We start from the raw sequence: 17418 nt of genomic DNA, 5'->3' as shown, positions 1-17418 counted from the left end.
CCATTTGGCTATTCTTTGTTGTTTTTAGGTGCCGTCGAGTCGGTTCCGACTCATAGCGACCCTATGCACAACAGAACGAAACACTGCCTGGTTCTGCACCATCCTTACAATCATTGTTATGCTTGAGCTCATTGTTGCAGCCACTGTGTCAATCCACCTTGTTGAGGGTCTTCCGTTTTTCCGCTGACCCTGTACTTTGCCAAGTATGATGTCCTTCTCCAGGGACTCATCCCTCCTGACAACATGTCAAAGTATGTAAGACGCAGTCTCGCCATCCTTGCTTCTAAGGAGCATTCTGGTTGCACTTCTTCCAAGACAGATTTGTTCGTTCTTTTGGCAGTCCATGGTATATTCAATATTCTTCGCCAACACCACAATTCAAAGGCGTCAATTCTTCTTAGGTCTTCCTTATTCATTGTCTACCTTTCACGTGCACATGATGTGATTGAAAATACCATGGCTTGGGTCAGATGCAACTTAGTCATCAAGGTGACATCTTTGCTTTTCAACACTTTAAAGAGGTCCTTTGCAGCAGATTTGCCCAATGCAATGCATCTTTTGATTTCTTGACTGCTGCTTCCATGGCTGTTGATTGTGGATCCAATTAAAATGAAATCCTTAACAACTTCAATCTTTTCTCCGTTTATCTTGATGTTGCTTATTGGTTCAGTTGTGAGGATTTTTGTTTTCTTTATGTTGAGGTGCAATCCATACCGAAGGCTGTGGTCTTTGATCTTCAGGCAAGGTTGTGTCATCTGCATAACGCAGGTTGTTAATGAGTCTTCCTTCAAACCTGATGCCCCGTTCTTCTTCCTATAGTCCAGCTTCTCGTATTATTTGCTCAGCACACAGATTGAATAGATATGGTGAAAGGATACAACCCTGATGCAAACATTTCCTGACTTTAAATCAATCAGATTCCCCTTGTTCTGTCTGAACAACTGCCTCTTGATCTATGTAAAGGTTCCTCATGAGCACAATTAAGTGTTTGGGAATTCTCATTCTTTGCAATGTTATCCGTAGTTTGTTATGATCCACACAGTCGAATGCCTTTGCATAGTCAATAAAACACAGGTAAACCTCCTTCTGGTATTCTCTGCTTTCAGCCAGGATCCATCTGACATCAGCAATGATATTCCTGGTTCCACGTCCTCTTCTGAATCTGGCTTGAATTTCTGGCAGATACACTGCTGAAGCTGCTTTTGAATGATCTTCAGCAAAATTTTGCTTGCGTGTAATATTAATGATATTGTTCTATAATTTCCTCATTTGGTTGGATCACCCTTCTTGGGAGTAGGCATAAATATGGATCTCTTCCAGTCAGTTGGCCAGGAAGCTGCCTTCCATATTTCTTGGCATAGGCAAGTGAGCACCTCCAGCGCTGCATCTGTTTGTTGAAACATCTCAATTGATATCCCATCAATTCCTGGAGCCTTGTTTTTCGCCAATGCCTTCAGAGCAGCTTGGACTTCTTCCTTCAGTACTATCAGTTCCTGATCATATGCCACCTCTTGAAATGATTGAACATTGACTAGTTCTTTTTCGTATAATGACTCTGTATATTCCTTCCATCTTCTTTTGATGCTTCCTGCTTAGTTTAATATTTTCCCCATAGAATCCTTCACTATTGCAACTCAAGGCTTGAATTTCTTCTTCAGTTCTTTCAGCTTGAGAAATGCCAAGTGTTTTCCTCCCTTTTGGTTTTCTATCTCCAGCTCTTTGCACATGTCATTATAGCACTTTACTTTGTCTTCTCGAGCAGTCCTTTGAAATCTTCTGTTCAGTTCTTTTACTTCATCATTTCTGCGTTTTGCTTTAGCTGCTTGACATTCGAGAGCAAGTTTCAGAGTCTCCTCTGACATCCATCTTGGTCTTTTCTTTCTTTCCTCTCTTTTCAGTGACCTCTTACTTTCTTCATGGATGATGTCCTTGATGTCATTCCACAACTTGTCTGGTCTTCAGTCACTAGCGTTCAACACGTCAAATCTATTCTTGAGATGGCCTCTAAATTCAGGTGGGATATACTCAAGGTCATATTTTGGGTCTCATGGACTTGCTCTGATTTTCTTCAGTTTCAGCTTCAACTTGCATGTGAGCAATTGACTGTCTGTTCCACAGTCAACCCCTGGCCTTGTTCTGACCACGTGTCGGTCAGTTTGTGGTACTGTGGGGGCTTGCGTGTTGCTGTGATGCTGGAAGCTATGCCACCGGTATTCAGATACCAGCAGGGTCACCCATGGAGGACAGGTTTCAGCTGAGCTTCCAGACTAAGACAGACTAGGAAGAAGGACCCGGCAGTCTACTGAAAAGCATTAGCCCGTGAAAACCTTATGAATAGCAGCGGAACATATGCTTTGGGCAGAAATAAAAAATAATAACAATGTCGTTTTTATCCCCTAAAAACACCACTTATTACTCATTCTCAAAGGCGCTTGGGAATTTTAAAAACCAACAGGGTTCAATCAGGTGAGACTGAAAACAGTTCTCCTACTGCAGTAAGGGGTATTTATCTCTCATCCCTCTCTTTGTCCATATACCAACACTTGCCCTCTGAAACTGACAAGCACCATGCAGAATCCACACAGTGAGTCAAGCCTGTAATCACAGTCTATGCTTCGATAGTAAAGTCAGCATCTCAAATTGCTTCAACAACAGTGGGTCTTATGACAGCCTTGTAAGGGGTTACTACCATTATTATGTTGCTCATTTAATCAAAGCACTCAGAGATGAAGGAGCTGTTCCAAGATCAAATGGTCTAGTATCAACTAATATAAACTGGGCCACCTGCTCTAGCCTAGTTCACAAATGCTTAGACTTGCCATCTAAACAGGCAAGGAAACTTCTGGAAGCCCCACATGGAATTAAGAGCATTGATAGGCTTTGGAGATTTTTTTTTTTTTTTTTAACATTCTCTCTCATTTTCAACCTTACTATACTGATATGAATTTTTAAAATGCTCATGAAGTAAAGAATATTAAACAGAGACTCTCAGTGCAGCAGGCGGACATCAGGACAACAGGCCCTTCTCTGACTTTCTCTGCACAGCAGTGCTCACACTCACTCTGTGCAGGCTTAGCTTAGAATTATGAAGACAGATCCCAATCATGCATTTTTTCCAGGTCTGCTAAGCTGAAGTCAGCTAGGAATACTGGAGGGTGAAAAAGTTTGAGGAAAATCATGTCATCCCTACGTCTCCCTTTTATAACACTCATCATAATATGGTGCCTGTAAGCATATTTGTTGTTGTTGTTTGCTTCTGTTGAGTTGGCCCCCAACTCACGGCAATTCCATGCAATAGACTGTTGTGATCCATAGAATTTCATTCGTTGATTCAGAAGTAGATTGCCAGGCCTTTCTTCCTAGTCTGTCTTAGTCTAGAAGCTCTGTCAAAACCTGTTCAGAATCATAGCAACACACAAACCCTGGATGCACATGAGGTGCACTGGCCGGGAACCAAACCCAGGCCTCCCACGTGGAAGGTGAGAATTGTACCGCTGAACGACTACTACCCTGAAGCGCTACGTAAGTAGTGTTGTTGTTGTTATTAGATGTTGTTGAGTTGATTTCCACTCACAGCAACCCCATGTGACTGATTAGAACTGCCCCATAGAGTTTTCTAGTTTATAATCTTTACAGGAGCAGATTGCTGGATCTTTCTCCCACGGAGTTGCTGGATGGGTTCAAACTGCCAACTTTTTGGTTAGCAGCCAACTGTTTAACCATTGTACCACCAGGGCTTCTCCTATTGTTATTATTATTTGTGGTATGTATCTATGTGTGTTTTAAGAGCATGACAGAATAAAGGACCACTTCAGTACTGGAAAGACTTAGATTCAATCGCAGGGCCACTGGTAATTTGCGCCATGTCAGGCAAGTTGCATATTTCCAGCGGCATTTCTTCCTAGGTATGAAATTAGAAAGATGGTTCCTTTCTTTTTGCCTCCTACACAGGAGCACAGATAATTTAGGACATGAGCAGGTGTTTTAAAATTGCTAGATGGAAAGTCCACACGTATTTCTCCTTGAACAGGTTTCAAGTACAATTAAATCATTTAAGTGTGGTCAAATTGTGGAAAGATATAATGAAATTATAATGACCATCATCAAGCCACTTACCTCTTGAATTCTTGGAGACATATCAGATAATATTCTTCCCCAGGATCTCAGATCGATACCTTGAGAACTGCTGTCTAGGAGCGTGGGAAGCTGTAATTGATAGTAAAAAATATTTTAAAATTTATCTGTATAGTTATATGTGCACACATAGGCGCTATCTGATCTCCTGTATGTTTGAAAAACATTTCCTCCTTTCTGATCACAGAACCTTTTCTGCAAGATTGCTTCCAGAAACAAAATTCTTTTATCTAATTGAGAAAATCAAAGGGGCTTATTCCAAGTCACCCTGCTGAGCTAGTCAATCACAAATAGTTTCATGGTGACATTAAATACGCCAAAGTGATTCTGATTGCTGGTTCAGAGCCACCAAACAAGACTCCTGGAGGAAGGAAAACAGAGCACAGCTGTCGGAGTGCAGAGGAAGGCTGCAAGCCGAGAGCCCATCTGTTCTCTTTGTAGACACTACCGTTTCCTCAGCATTGCTCATGTCTTTGCTCCCTTTGTGTTCTTTTCAGGCAGGTTGTGTCTTTTCCTCTCTTCAGAATGACTCTCTTATGGGAGATCTGGTCAGTTACATCACCTTTTTAATTTTTCATATTATAATTTTATCATATATATTTTAATATTATATCTTAATATTATAAAATGTATGAATATATTTAATATTATATTAATTATAACATAACATTTATTAATACAATTTACTATCATACTATTATAATTTTAATAAGTTATTTATTTGTTCTGATGAAAATATACACAACAAAAGATAGAACACTTCAACGATTTCTACTATAGGGTCGCTATGAGTCGGAATCGACTCGGTGGCAGTGGGTTTGGTGGGTGAGTGAACCATCCAGTGACACTGTTTACATTCTTCAAGTTGTGTCACCTTTCTTGACAACGTTTTCCAAACGACTTCACCATCATTAACACAAACTCACTGCCCCCTAAGCTTCTTGTTTATCCCTTTGAGCTGCTGTTGTCAATTTTCATCACGTATAGGTAATTCTTTAAAAGAGTATAACACTTAATGCAGACAATCCTTCCTAATTAGGCCAAACTATTATTTGGTTCAAAGATGACTTCGGGGGTTAATTTTGGTTCAAAGTCTAATGATTTCCTCAGGGTAACAGTCTTAGGGAGCTCATCCAGCCTCAATGGCTCCAGAAAGTCTGGATTCCATGAGAATTTGATATCTGCATTTCCCCCCTTTTGATCAGGATTCTTCTACAGGATCCTTGATCTAAATATTCAGTATTGGTAGCTGGGCACCATTCAGTTCTTCTGGTCTCATGGCAAAAGAGGCATTTGTTCGTGGAAGCGATTAGACACCTATTCCATTTCTTCTATAGATTCCCGATCCTCCTTCTTCCTCTGGTACTCTGGTATATCACACTTCTTTTAAAGCAGCTGCTAGCGGGAGCCAGAAAGAAGTTCCTTTTTAGATTCTCTAATTGACAGAAGTATTCTGGTGGCCCCAGGCCCATGAAACACTACCTAACTCTTTGTACATTTTCCACCTTGGCTGGCAACATGGAAGCCTATCAAGCTTCCTGGCTCCAAGCCCCAGAGCCTGATGTGAACACCTTGTTTACCAGGAACCAGAGTTCAAGTCCTAATTGAATGACTTCATTCTTCATTGTTTCAAAACTGATTGAAGCATTGATTGCATGAGCGCCTGTTAGGCCTGATTTCTAAGTGTTAAGGCAGTGGCTTTCAAACACAAATGAGCATCAGAATCAGGTGTCAAAATCTGCATTTTAACAAACTCAACTTGCAATTCTGATTCAAGTATTTTTGGACCATCAGCCACAAACCTAGGCTTTTTATTTGTCCTACAGTTTCCCTAGATGACTGTTGGACTGGTGCAGCTCGCGGCAAAACTAAGCAGTACAATTAGTCTCTGAGCAACCCAGCCTCCCATTTCTAGCTGTGCAGTCGTGCTCCTTTTCTTCCTGTTGAAGTTGCAGGGACTCTCGCATTCCCTCTGATCCTAAAGTCTCAGAATAAACTAAGTACACTCAATTCTCATTATTCACTGTAGTTATGTTTTATAAAGTCACTGCAACACTGAATTAGCAAATACTAAACCATTACTGAGGGGCCCTGGTGGTGCAGTGGTTAAAGCTTGACTTGTTAACTAAACACCTCAGCAGTGTGAATTCACCAGCCACTCCTTGGAAACCCTATGGGGCAGTTCTACTCTGTCCTGTAGGGTCATTATGAGTCAGAATCAACGGACAGCAATGGGTTTGGTTTGGTTCGTTTAAGCCATTACCCCTAGGGGAAACATAAAAAAAAAAACAAACCAAACCCAATGCCTTCGAGTTGATTCTGACTCATAGCGACCCTACAGGACAGAGTAGAACCACCCCATAGAGTTTGCAAGGAACGCTTGGCGGATTCGAACTGCCGACCTCTTGGTTAGCAGCCGCAGAACTTAACCACTACGCCACCAGGGTAGGGTTAGGTTTCTGTGAGCCTCTGGTCAAAATATAGGGGGTTTTTTTGGCTGTATTTAAAAAAATATATATAACAGAAGTAATAGCTGCTTGCATATACAAGGTGCAAAGTAAAGGCTCTCCCTGCTATCTTTCCCACCCAACAAGGGGATCCACTGGTTTGCATCCTTCCAGAAGCACCAAGCTATTAATTTTATTTTTACAGCTTTTTCATCACTGACAATTCCACAGACCTCTGCATTTTGTCTACAGTTTGTATTTCAATCACATCAGCTTATATAGCAGGGTTTGTGGAACACCCTGGCTCAGATGGTGTTTTTGCTTTCCCTAAAGACTAACATTCCCTGCAAGAATATGAAATCAGTCCCTGTATTTTTATCACCCTGTTGCCTAAAAGAGTCCTAATAAACCAATAACATGCAGCGTTAAGGAAGACTACTAGAGGAAGACAATCATTTATCCATTCCACCAACACTGACTGACTTATGTGCTAGGTTCCAGGTACAAAAACGAAATTGAGTTTGCATCTGTCTTCTCCACTTGACTGTAGGATCCAGGATGGCTGGAGACTTATCCGCAGCCGTGTCTGTTTCTCCATCCTCTCTCCTTTGAGAGAGCCTCCACAGACTCTATTCCCACTCTGACCTGGAGACTCCATCCATGTCAAATTCAACACATTGAAAAGCACCAGTCTCTCTATCCCTCTCTGTGTGTGTGTGTATGCATATGTATATGCATACACACACACACACACATACATACACATGTTTTTAAAAGGCTCTTAATTTTGATTTTGAAATCTTTTGGCTTTGAATAACTCTTTTAATGAATAACCAGATATGATTTCTCAGCAATCGTTGTGAATACTTAAAAATGTCTGTAAATGGGACAACCTGAACTATAAACTGGTTTTTGAATTTAAAATTTCATGAATACTAAATTTAACAATTAATAAAATTGAATAATATTACTTTGCTTAAACATTCAATTTAACACTTACAAATTTCAATTTCAAAGCTTTTTGTTTGTATTTCGGAGTAAAAAAAAAAAAAAGAAAAACTTAAAAAAGAAATTTAAATCTCAAAATTTTATAGGCCAGTGCAAAGCTTGCGGTCCTTAGATACTATGCCTATCACTTTAAAAACCCATGTTATCACTTTAGGGCCTAATAAATAAAATGGCCAGCCCCACACCATCCCTCGCATTCCAATACACCCCACCTCTATAGGCTAGAGTCAACTCATCTGTAACCATTTCACCTTCTCTAGAAAGTCCTCTCTCCACCGCCATACTGTCCCTGCTGTCCTTCCCCATGGCTTCGGTGACCCTCCTAGCTGCTCCAGTAATTCTCCATGCATCTATTTTTCACTTTCATATTGGTGTTCTATTATTTTCTAATGTATCTGTCTTTCCACCAGACTGTAAACTCATTAAGTACAGCAATGTGCATTATTTTGTTTTTATATCCTTGGAGCATGGTACACAAACCAAACTTGTTGCCATCGAGTCAATTCCGCCTCATAATGACCCTATAGGACAGAGTAGAACTGCCCCATTGGGTTTCCAAGAAACAGCTGGTAGATTTGAACAGCCAACCACTTGGTTAGCAGCTGAGCTTTTTAACCACTGTGCCACCAGGACCCCAACTGTATACAAACTCATTGCCATTGAGTTGATTCTGACTCGTAGTGACCCTAGAGGGCAGAGTAGAACTGCCCCACAGAGTTCCAAGGAGCACCTAGTAGATTCAAACGCCTAAGCTTTTAGTTAGCAGCCAAACGCTTAACCACTGAGCCAGCAGCGCCCCAACTGTACACAAACCCATTGCCGTCGAGTCAATTCCGACTCATAGTGACCCTATAGGACAGAGTAGAACTGCCCCATAGGGTTTCCAAGGAGTGGCTGTTGAATTTGAACTGCAAAACTTTTGGTTAGCAGCCAAGCTCTTAACCACTGCACCACCAGGGCCCCAATGGTACACAGCAGATGCTTCATAAATACTTGTTGTATTAATGAATAAGCTATGATCTAGTAGAAAAGAGTTTCCACAAAAGATGTCTGTACAAGGTATGATGGTGACTTAAAGGAGGGAGTGGTCAGTTCCCCTTGGGGCCAGGGAAGGTGACACTTGAACTGATGTCTGAAATAAGACAAGTTGATGATCCTGAGGGTGAGGGGAGTGTTTGTGGACAGAAGGGGAGGACCAGAAATTCCAGGTGGGGGGAGGAACATGATGAAAATCAGCAAGATAGTGACTAGAGAGATAGATAAGAACAAGACCAGGTATTTGGGGGAGAGGAAACAGGGAGAATAATACCTTAAGATGCATTTTTGTGTCTGGTTAACACTTAATTTTTTATCTTGTTAATAATTTAATCCTCATTCATCAAATATTTACTAAGCTCCAGCTATGTGCCTAGTACCATAGCTGCAATTTCTTTTCAGTGGAGATGTTAAATAATGAAGCTCTTGTACTAACACCTTCATTTTGGACACTACGCACGTCTCAGAATAGCGCCTGGTCTCTAGGTAGCCCTTCGTATGTGTCTGTTCACCAATTGTCTGACCGATGTTGCCATAAATTATAAAATAACTTTCCCAGGGCTCTCCTCTTCCTTTGGCTCCCTCCCCCATTATCTATTCAAATCCTTGTGAATTGTTTCTGCTAAAAGAATCGGAAGAGGCTGTAAGTTTATTTGAATGTGAAAACATTTCTGGAACAAAGATTACAGACCAAAGTGGCAAGTATCATCATCGTCTCTCACACACACACACGCACACCCCACAGCTGCTGATGCCGAACAAGTTCTCCTAATTGCCCAAACAACAGATAACCCTTTCACGTCACAACTGGGCTCAGCACTGCCCACCCAAGTCCAAGGTGTGATCAGACCTCTTAAAGAAGGTTGACGAAGTCGATGTCTAGAACGGGTTGTGGAAGTGATGTGTCTCTATCACCTCCCACCCACTGCAGTCGGTCTGAAGGGTTTCTGGGCCGTGATCCTGTACCTAAGAAATCAGTATATGCCTAGCCAGCAATCAAGGCAACTCTGGCCCCCGGAGGCCTTCATTTGGCCTCTCAGGGGGCAGAAAACATGGTCTCTCCTGTGCAATGTGGGTCCTTTTCTTAAGGCAGACTAAAAAATATCAAAAAAGCAAAACATAACAGTTGTCATGGAGTCAATTCCAACTCACGATGACCCCATGTGTTTTAGATTAGAACTGTGCTTTGCAGGGTTTTCAAAGGCTGGGATACTTTGTAAATAGATCACCAAGACTTTCTTCCAAGGCGCCTCTGGGTGGATTTGAAGTGGCAACCTTTCAGTTAGTAGCTGAGTGCTTTGCCATTTACACTACCAGAAACTAGCTCCTAAAAAAATCTTGTGGAGTAGTATCCAATGAGTTAATCAAACAGATATCACTCTACCATCACACAAAAGGAACATGTTCTTATGAACTGAATTTTTTGTTTTACTTTTTTTTTATTCAAAGAAGACAATCTGGGAAACAGCATTAATTTCTAAATTGACAATATACCTAACACAAGGGAAAACAGGTAGCCTCAAGTGAAAAGTAGAACCCTGGTGGCACAGTGGTTAAGAGTTTGGCTGCTAACCAAAGAGCTTGGCTGCTAACCAAAAGGTCGGCAGTTCGAATCCACCAGCCACTCCTTGGAAACTCTACAGGGCAAGTCTACTCTGTCCTATAGGGTCACCACAAGTCAGAATCCACAGGATGGCAATGGGTTTGGTTTTTTGGTTTTCAGGTTAAAAGTGTCTTTACGGGATGGCATGGCCTCTAGGAGCTGGTGGTAGGTTCTGCAGTGAGGGTTGAGCTGCTGTCTTGTGAGCACCCAGACCAGAGGTGAAGTGTAGATGAAGCTCTGGACAGACCGTGTGGGACCCTCTGTGTTCAGTCCTGGGCTGCTGCTACAGGAAACCCAGATTTATCCGGGAGGGAAGTTGTTGCTAGGCAATGGGGAGAATGTGGATTTGAAGCATGTTTGTTGCAACCTGACAGTTGTTAAGCATCAGATGAAAAGAGAGGAAGCTGGCTTCAGTGGTGTGGGGGCAGCTGGGAGGGGACACCCTGAGTACTAGGAAATGCGTCATGAATGGAGAATTCAGACTAAATCATTCAGAGGGGGAAAACGCCAAACTGTCTCTCCCCAAGAGGTCACAGAGACAAGCTGGCTCCCAGGCTGGAATGAACTGAGCGTCTGAATAAGAGGGTGGGCTCTGGGGTATGTGAACAGACGAGTTATGGGACTTTCTTTGGCTAAACAGAAACTAGGCCTTTTTCTCTTTGTGGTGACTTCAGTCCTGGCATTTGTGGTTGATGAAAGAAAAACGGAGTTTAGAATCTCGGAGCCGTGAAAAGTTCTCATTACACAGACCTGTCACTAGTTCGCGGGGTCTGAGAATGTCCCACCTCAGAGGACATCTCTGGGAATGGGGCAACTAGGGGGTGACAGTGGCGCTCTCCACAAAGCAGCCATATCGTTGCTTTGGTAAAAGCAAAGATGCTTTTTGTTTCAAAGTGTTTTTCCATCTTAAAGTGAATTTCACTACAGTCCCATGAGAGATGTAGAAAGGGTCTTGTTACCTCGATTTTACATATGGGGGAGCTGAGATCCCTTTTAAATAACAGCGAGGTAAAGGCCATCCTGGAACCAGGATCCATCTCCTGAGCACAAGTGCAAAGATCTCCCTGCTGTCCAGTGGCTGCCCGCAACTCCTCTAACTATGGGTCCCACACTCAGGGTCAACGCTGGTCACCTCATAAAGAAAGTTAAAGAAGAATCTGGCTATCTATACCGAGAGCTTTTAGGAAAACACGCATGTTCCTGGAAGGTAGGAAAGAAATTTTACGGCAACAGCTTTTAACCTAGGGTCCAGCTTCGTCAGCACCATGACCTCCCCCAACCGGTGTGTCTGTGCAAACTTACATAGGGAAAAGCTTCAGAGTTGTTGTCAGATTCTCAGGGTAACCCTAATCCATAAAAAAGTTAAAACCTATTTTTCTGTACAGAATGAGAAATTTCAGAAGCTAAAATCCTTACTAAAATCAGTTTACTCTGAGGAGTGCCTGACGCCTAACACATTGGCTCTTCATCTATACTGAATAAAGGCCAGGACTCCAGGATCCACTGTTCTAGGTGGATAGCACCCTTCCCAGAGGGCTGCTCCTGTGCTAAGTGACTTTGGTTTGGACCTTTCAGTATTGTTTTTGCTAATGAGCATGGGTTTTACTGTTTTTACTATGTGCCCCAGCTACAGCAGTATCTGGCTTTCCAGACTGTCGGAATGACCTGTTTTTTTGTTTTTAAAACAGATTTTATTTTTTAGAGCACTTTATGTTTACAGAGAAATTGTGCAGAAAGTACAGAGTTCTCATATACCCATCTCCTGCCTGCACATTGTTTTTCTACCAACATCTTCCATTCCTGTGGTACATTTGTTAAAGCTGATGAATTTATATTGATATGTTAGTATTAACTAATGTCCATAGTTTACATTAAGGTTCACTCTGTGTTTTCACTCAAAACTCTTAAGGGTTTTGAGCCCCGGTTGGGCAGTGGTTAAGAGTCTGGCTGCTAACCAAAAGGTTGGCAGTTCGAATCCACCAGCTCCTCCTTGGAAACCCTATGGGGCAGTTCTACTCTATCCTACAGGGTTGCTAGGAGTTGGAATCGACTTGACGGCAACGGGTAAGGGTTTTGACGAACGCATAATACCATGTGTTCGCCATTTCAGTATCGTACGGAATCATTTTACTGCCCTAAAAATGCCCTGTGCTCCACCTATTCATCCCTCCCCCCATCTCCCTTCCCCTGAGTCCTCTGGCAGCCACTGATGTTTTCACTGTATCTATAGTGTTGCCTTTTCTAGAATGTTCTATTGTTGGAATTACACAGTATATCTTTTTCAGACGGGCTTCTCTATTTTTTTCTTTGCAAATCCATAAAAAGTCATCTGATCTATCCTGAAAATAAGCCCTGGCCTACTGCGTGCCCGGAGCCTAAAGGAAATCAAGGCAGGCCAGTGACAATCAAGCCCATGGGCCTCACGGACATTTAATAAACGTGGTTCCTCCACTCTATTGCCTTTTAATTTCTTCTTTATTGAAATCTCTTCACACAGGGATTTTTGAGTGTAATCGTCACATGTAGGCAGAACAAACACTCATGCTATAAATCAAATATGCTTGTGGTGGCTTAATAACTTTCAAAAAACGGCTTGCTGACATAGTGTTGTTTTCCCCCCAAGGCCCTGCTGCTCCTTTGGTGCTCCTGGCATCTGGCACCAGTACTTTCTCTTCGCCCATTCCCAAACCTCTCATGCAGAAATGGGAGAAAGTTTTGAAAGTTCAAAGATTTGGAAATCGGGAAGAGAGAGGAAATCATGAAGCTAAGTCATTATGGGACCTCATTATAAATTCCTGGAGGCTTCGGGCTTTTTCAGAGGACTCTGGTGCGGCAATACCCATCAGAAAATTAAAACACACAGTCGAAATTTAACAAACTGCAATGAATGACCCCTGAGAGCAAAAAACCATGGGCGGCTCTCACTGGGCGGTGGGCAGTCTACCGTGCTTGTTCTCAAAGATTCCAGCATCCAGAGAGCAGAGCCAGGAACGAAGTGGAACACTTAAAGGAGCAGGACCCCCATGACCGAGTCCTTTCTTCCTCTAAACTCAATATCCGATCAGCACGGTAGTCAGACACGGGTAAAATGTAGTCAGAACAGTAAACACTACGATGCAGTTGTCGTTTAGGGAAAAGAAAGAAAGCTGAATCATGCCACACTGGAAATGTTTTGCAAAGGGGAAAATCGTGAGCCAACATGCCGGGGAGGCCAAATTTCCTCTATCAACATCCATTGAGGAGAGGGAAGGGGAGGGAAACTCAGATTTCCCAGCAGTGTGGCAGGTCTTGGCACCAGCCTCAGTTCCCCTGCCGAATTCCACAAATAAACATTCGAGGCAGAAGGGACAGATTTGCTTCTCAGCAAGATTTCAAAGCTGTGCTCCAGAGTCTGAGAGAAAACAGGAAGGATTGTCGTAGGAAGGAGAACAAGGAGGAGGGGCAGGCATGCTCTGGGCCAAATCAGATGGGAAACCTCCCAACCTCTCACCCGAAACTGACACACAGGGTTTTCTTCTTCTTCTTCTTCTTTTTTTTATGAGGTGTGAAATATTTCAGGTACTGTTGGCAGTAATGATACCTCAGGCCCAGGTCTGAGCTTCTAGGTTTCAAGCTGGGGGCGTTAATCCTGAAAAGGCCGCAGGTGAAGACCAGCTCCTTCAAGCTATTCAACCCACGTGAAACCAAGAGGGGCTAAATCTCAGATAAAATCCAGCCACCCGGCGTCTCGTTTCTTGCCCAAGCCACCTAGGTCACCCAGCATCCAATTCATGTGTGTGTGTGAGTGTGTGTGGGTGTATGTGAGCATATTATACAAGTGTGTGTGTCAATATGCATGAGTGTATGTGAACTATGTGTGTGTGAGTATGTGTGTATACCAGTGTGTGAGGGTATGTGTGAGGGTATGTGTAGGAAGGGGTATGTGAGTGTGTGTGTCTGCATGTGGGAGTGTAAGAATGTGTGTGTGTATGAGGGTGCGCGAGTACGAGCGTGCACGCATGTGAATGCATATGGCTGACTGTATGTGAGTTATGTGTGTGAGTGTACGTGCGTGTGAGTGAATGTATGGGGATGACTAGGGTGGAGTAAGGCCTTGGCTACTGCATTTGGATTATTTGAGGATGACAGCACTCATTTTTGATCTCCAAGGGGCTGAGGAAAAACACAGCTGGCCCCAGTTGGTGCTAACCCCCAACACTCCTCTCTGATTCTCCAAGCTCTGCAGGTTCCTGGGTTTCCGAGGCTGTACCCCCAGCCAACCACACCCCCAGCTCCTTACACAACGGGGGCAGGTGCTGTCACAGTGGTTTCCTGCGATTTTCCCTCTTTTCTCTGTTAATGCATTTCATACAACCTCATTTATACACTGGTGGAGTGGACAAGCATATGAGAAACAGCCCGGAAGAACAGAAGGCTCAGCTCTCTCCATGCTGGAGCTGAGCGTGGCTGCGCGCCAACCAACTGCAATAACAGCCTCCCCAAGAGAGGCCCCTTTCCGTGGTCTCGGAGTAGCCCCTGCCTGGCTAATGCCCCTCTTCGTGGGTCTCGGAGGGTCTTGCCTGAGGCTTTCTGTCCTGCCTTGGGATAGTTTTTCTAAAAACACCAATATAATGGGTATAGGAAAAATTTAACCTAGAATTTCTTTTTGGCTTCTTTGTTATTAGTAATTAAAAAAAAAAAAAAATTCCGTGCTCTGTCCATTTGCTTTTAAAAATACTAATGTCCAGCACGTACCCTAGAACAAGTGAATCAGAATCTCTGGGGATTAGGGCCAGGCGTCTGTAGTTTTTAAAAGCTTCCCAGGTGTTTACTGTGCAGCCAAGGCTGAGAACCATTGCTGGGGAGGGGATGCGGTGTTGTTAGTGTTGCTATTTCCTAGTGCGCTGCTGTGAGATGGCCCCTTTACTTATCTCTGGTCAATCCGTGAATTCAATGGGGCGCAAGGCAAGGTCTGGCGTCCTGATTGGAGCCTCCGCCCCAGCACTGCTTCTGGAGCATAGTAGGTACCCTGTTCATGCCTGAGCGCCTGGACACACGTGCTTGGCAAGCACACAGGACCCATCTGAGATCAGCGAGGGCGACCAGCCAAAGTTATGTCCTGGTTTCTGAACTCCAGCACTTGCCAAGCAGCCTGTGGCTCTCAGACTTTTCTGTCCTTCTTTTCTGATAAATAAACATTCTGAAGCCAGTGCCCTGAGTTTTGGGTCCAGTCCCTAAGGAAAAGTTTTGCCCAGGTGCCCCTTTACCATGTCACATCCAGAACTATACCCCAGAATCCGTGGTCATGCCCCAGAAGGTAAATTTACCTATACTGGTGCCAAGGTGCTTCAAGAAGAGAAGCAGGGCCCTCCCCACTTCCTAACAACCAGAGGATTGCAGGTCATGGGTGCCTGGGCAGCCTGGGCCCCCTGCCTCTAGAGCGAGGGTGCACAGACATTATCCATTCTGCCCCACATGTGGGTACGAGACCCTGCCATGCCTGACAGGGAACCTCCAACGACTCTCCAGACACAAATTCTGGTCTCCTAGCTGTATTCAGCCAACCAGAACAAATGCCCAGAATTATTGCCTTATTCTTCTGTCTTGTTCTAAAAACAAACCAAGAAGTGTTTCTAAATTCTAGCTCCTCTTGAAACCTTGGACAGAAATGTCTGGCCCGTGTGGCTTTTTCTTCTCCCTATAGCATGCAGAGCTGAGAAACCTTTTCTGGGTTCCTGGGCTCTCAGGGGTGGTGGCATCCACAGGCCCTGACTGACCCTCTGACCGGCTCCGGAGGCCCAGCCTGATGAGCTGAGGAAAGTCACAGTTTGTGTGGCTCAAGCAATAAAACAGGTACAGGAGAGAAAAGAAAATGTCATAGTTTGAAAGGAATTAAGTGTTAACTGCTGAAAACTGTGTTGTTGTTAGGTGCCAACGAGCCATTTCTGACTCATAGAAACCCCACGTTCGACAGAACAAAACACTGTCCTGTCCTGCACCTTCCTCACAATCATTGCTATGTTCGAGCCCATCCTTGTAGCCACTGTGTCAATCCATCTTGTCGAGGGCTTTCCTTTTTTGCTGACCCCTGTACCTTACATAGCATGATGTACTTCTCCAGGGACTTGTCCCTCCCGATAATATGTCCAAAGTACGTCTCTCCATCTTCACTTCCAAAACTGTGGGGTCTTGTTTTATTTTGTTTTTTATAAGCCTTCAACTTGCTTTTTAAGATAAACTGAGAGAGAGGGACCATACAAAAGACAAAACACAATTTCCTCAACCAAGTTCTCAGTGACTGACTCCCCACAACATACTTCCAGAAATTAAAATGTAGGCAAAAGAAAAACATAAACACACACACCATAAAGTACTAGTACCTTCTCTGACAGAATCTAGCCTACAGTTACCTCCATCACAATTGCTACGGTAACAGGACAGACTCTGGGAGGGCCCAGGCTTCCTGAACCACAGTCTCCAAGGGCTGGTATCTGGAATTTTTATCTTCTACCAGCAACCTTGATGATTCTGATGCACTCTGAGGTTAGAGAACTGCTGTTCTCAACTTCCTTTATATCATCTTCTCTCATCTTATCCTTTTAGGAAAAGGAGGCGATATTATCAGGTCCCAAGTAGTCTGTCTAGGATACAGTTCTGGAACAGACAGCTGAGCTAGGTCAAGGCTTTCCAAAAACTTTTGAGACTATGAAACTTTTTTCGGTTACTTTTTCTGTCAAGAAACAGCAACTTGTTGCTTGAGTCTGGACCCAGAGCAGGGAACGTGAAGCTCTCATTTACTGTAATCTATTAAATGTTTTGCATGTTTTTTTTTCTCATGTATCTTTTCCTACGACTCTTTAAAGTACAGCATAATATTTGTTTTAAAGATGAGTAAATGTGGCTTGGAAAGGTTAACTATACCGTCCAATATCACCTAGGTAAGAGTCAAACCCAGGGCTTCTTCCTCTACCACGCTGCTCGAGCTGGTGGAGAGGATTTCTCCCATGTTTGGAATGGACACAAACTCTCCACAATTACATGCCTGATGGCGAACCTAATGGTGACTCCTGAGTCCCTGGGCCACTGATCTAGAAATACCATTGGTCAGGATTCCTTAGGCCTTAGGAGCCTGGAGGTTCTTTGTAGATTGTCCTGAATGCCAGGCTCACACCCTGCCCAACTGTCAATCCATGGATCCCTGATGATCTGACA

The 17418-nt window shown here is 43.4% G+C and overlaps 1 protein-coding gene across 1 annotated transcript in view; it reads right to left on the bottom strand.

Moving 5' to 3' along the window:
* Positions 1-17418, bottom strand: part of ABCA4 (ATP binding cassette subfamily A member 4) — a 172791-nt gene that overhangs the window by 114960 nt on the left and 40413 nt on the right. The window contains exon 7 of the mRNA XM_064279964.1: positions 4117-4206. Coding sequence (XP_064136034.1) covers positions 4117-4206 — 90 coding nt within the window. The remainder of the gene's footprint in view (positions 1-4116; positions 4207-17418) is intronic.

The sequence above is a fragment of the Loxodonta africana genome, chromosome 3 (assembly GCF_030014295.1).
Source record: "Loxodonta africana isolate mLoxAfr1 chromosome 3, mLoxAfr1.hap2, whole genome shotgun sequence".
In the NCBI taxonomy this organism is placed as follows: domain Eukaryota; kingdom Metazoa; phylum Chordata; class Mammalia; order Proboscidea; family Elephantidae; genus Loxodonta; species Loxodonta africana.
This window is presented reverse-complemented; position numbering and strand designations above follow the sequence as displayed.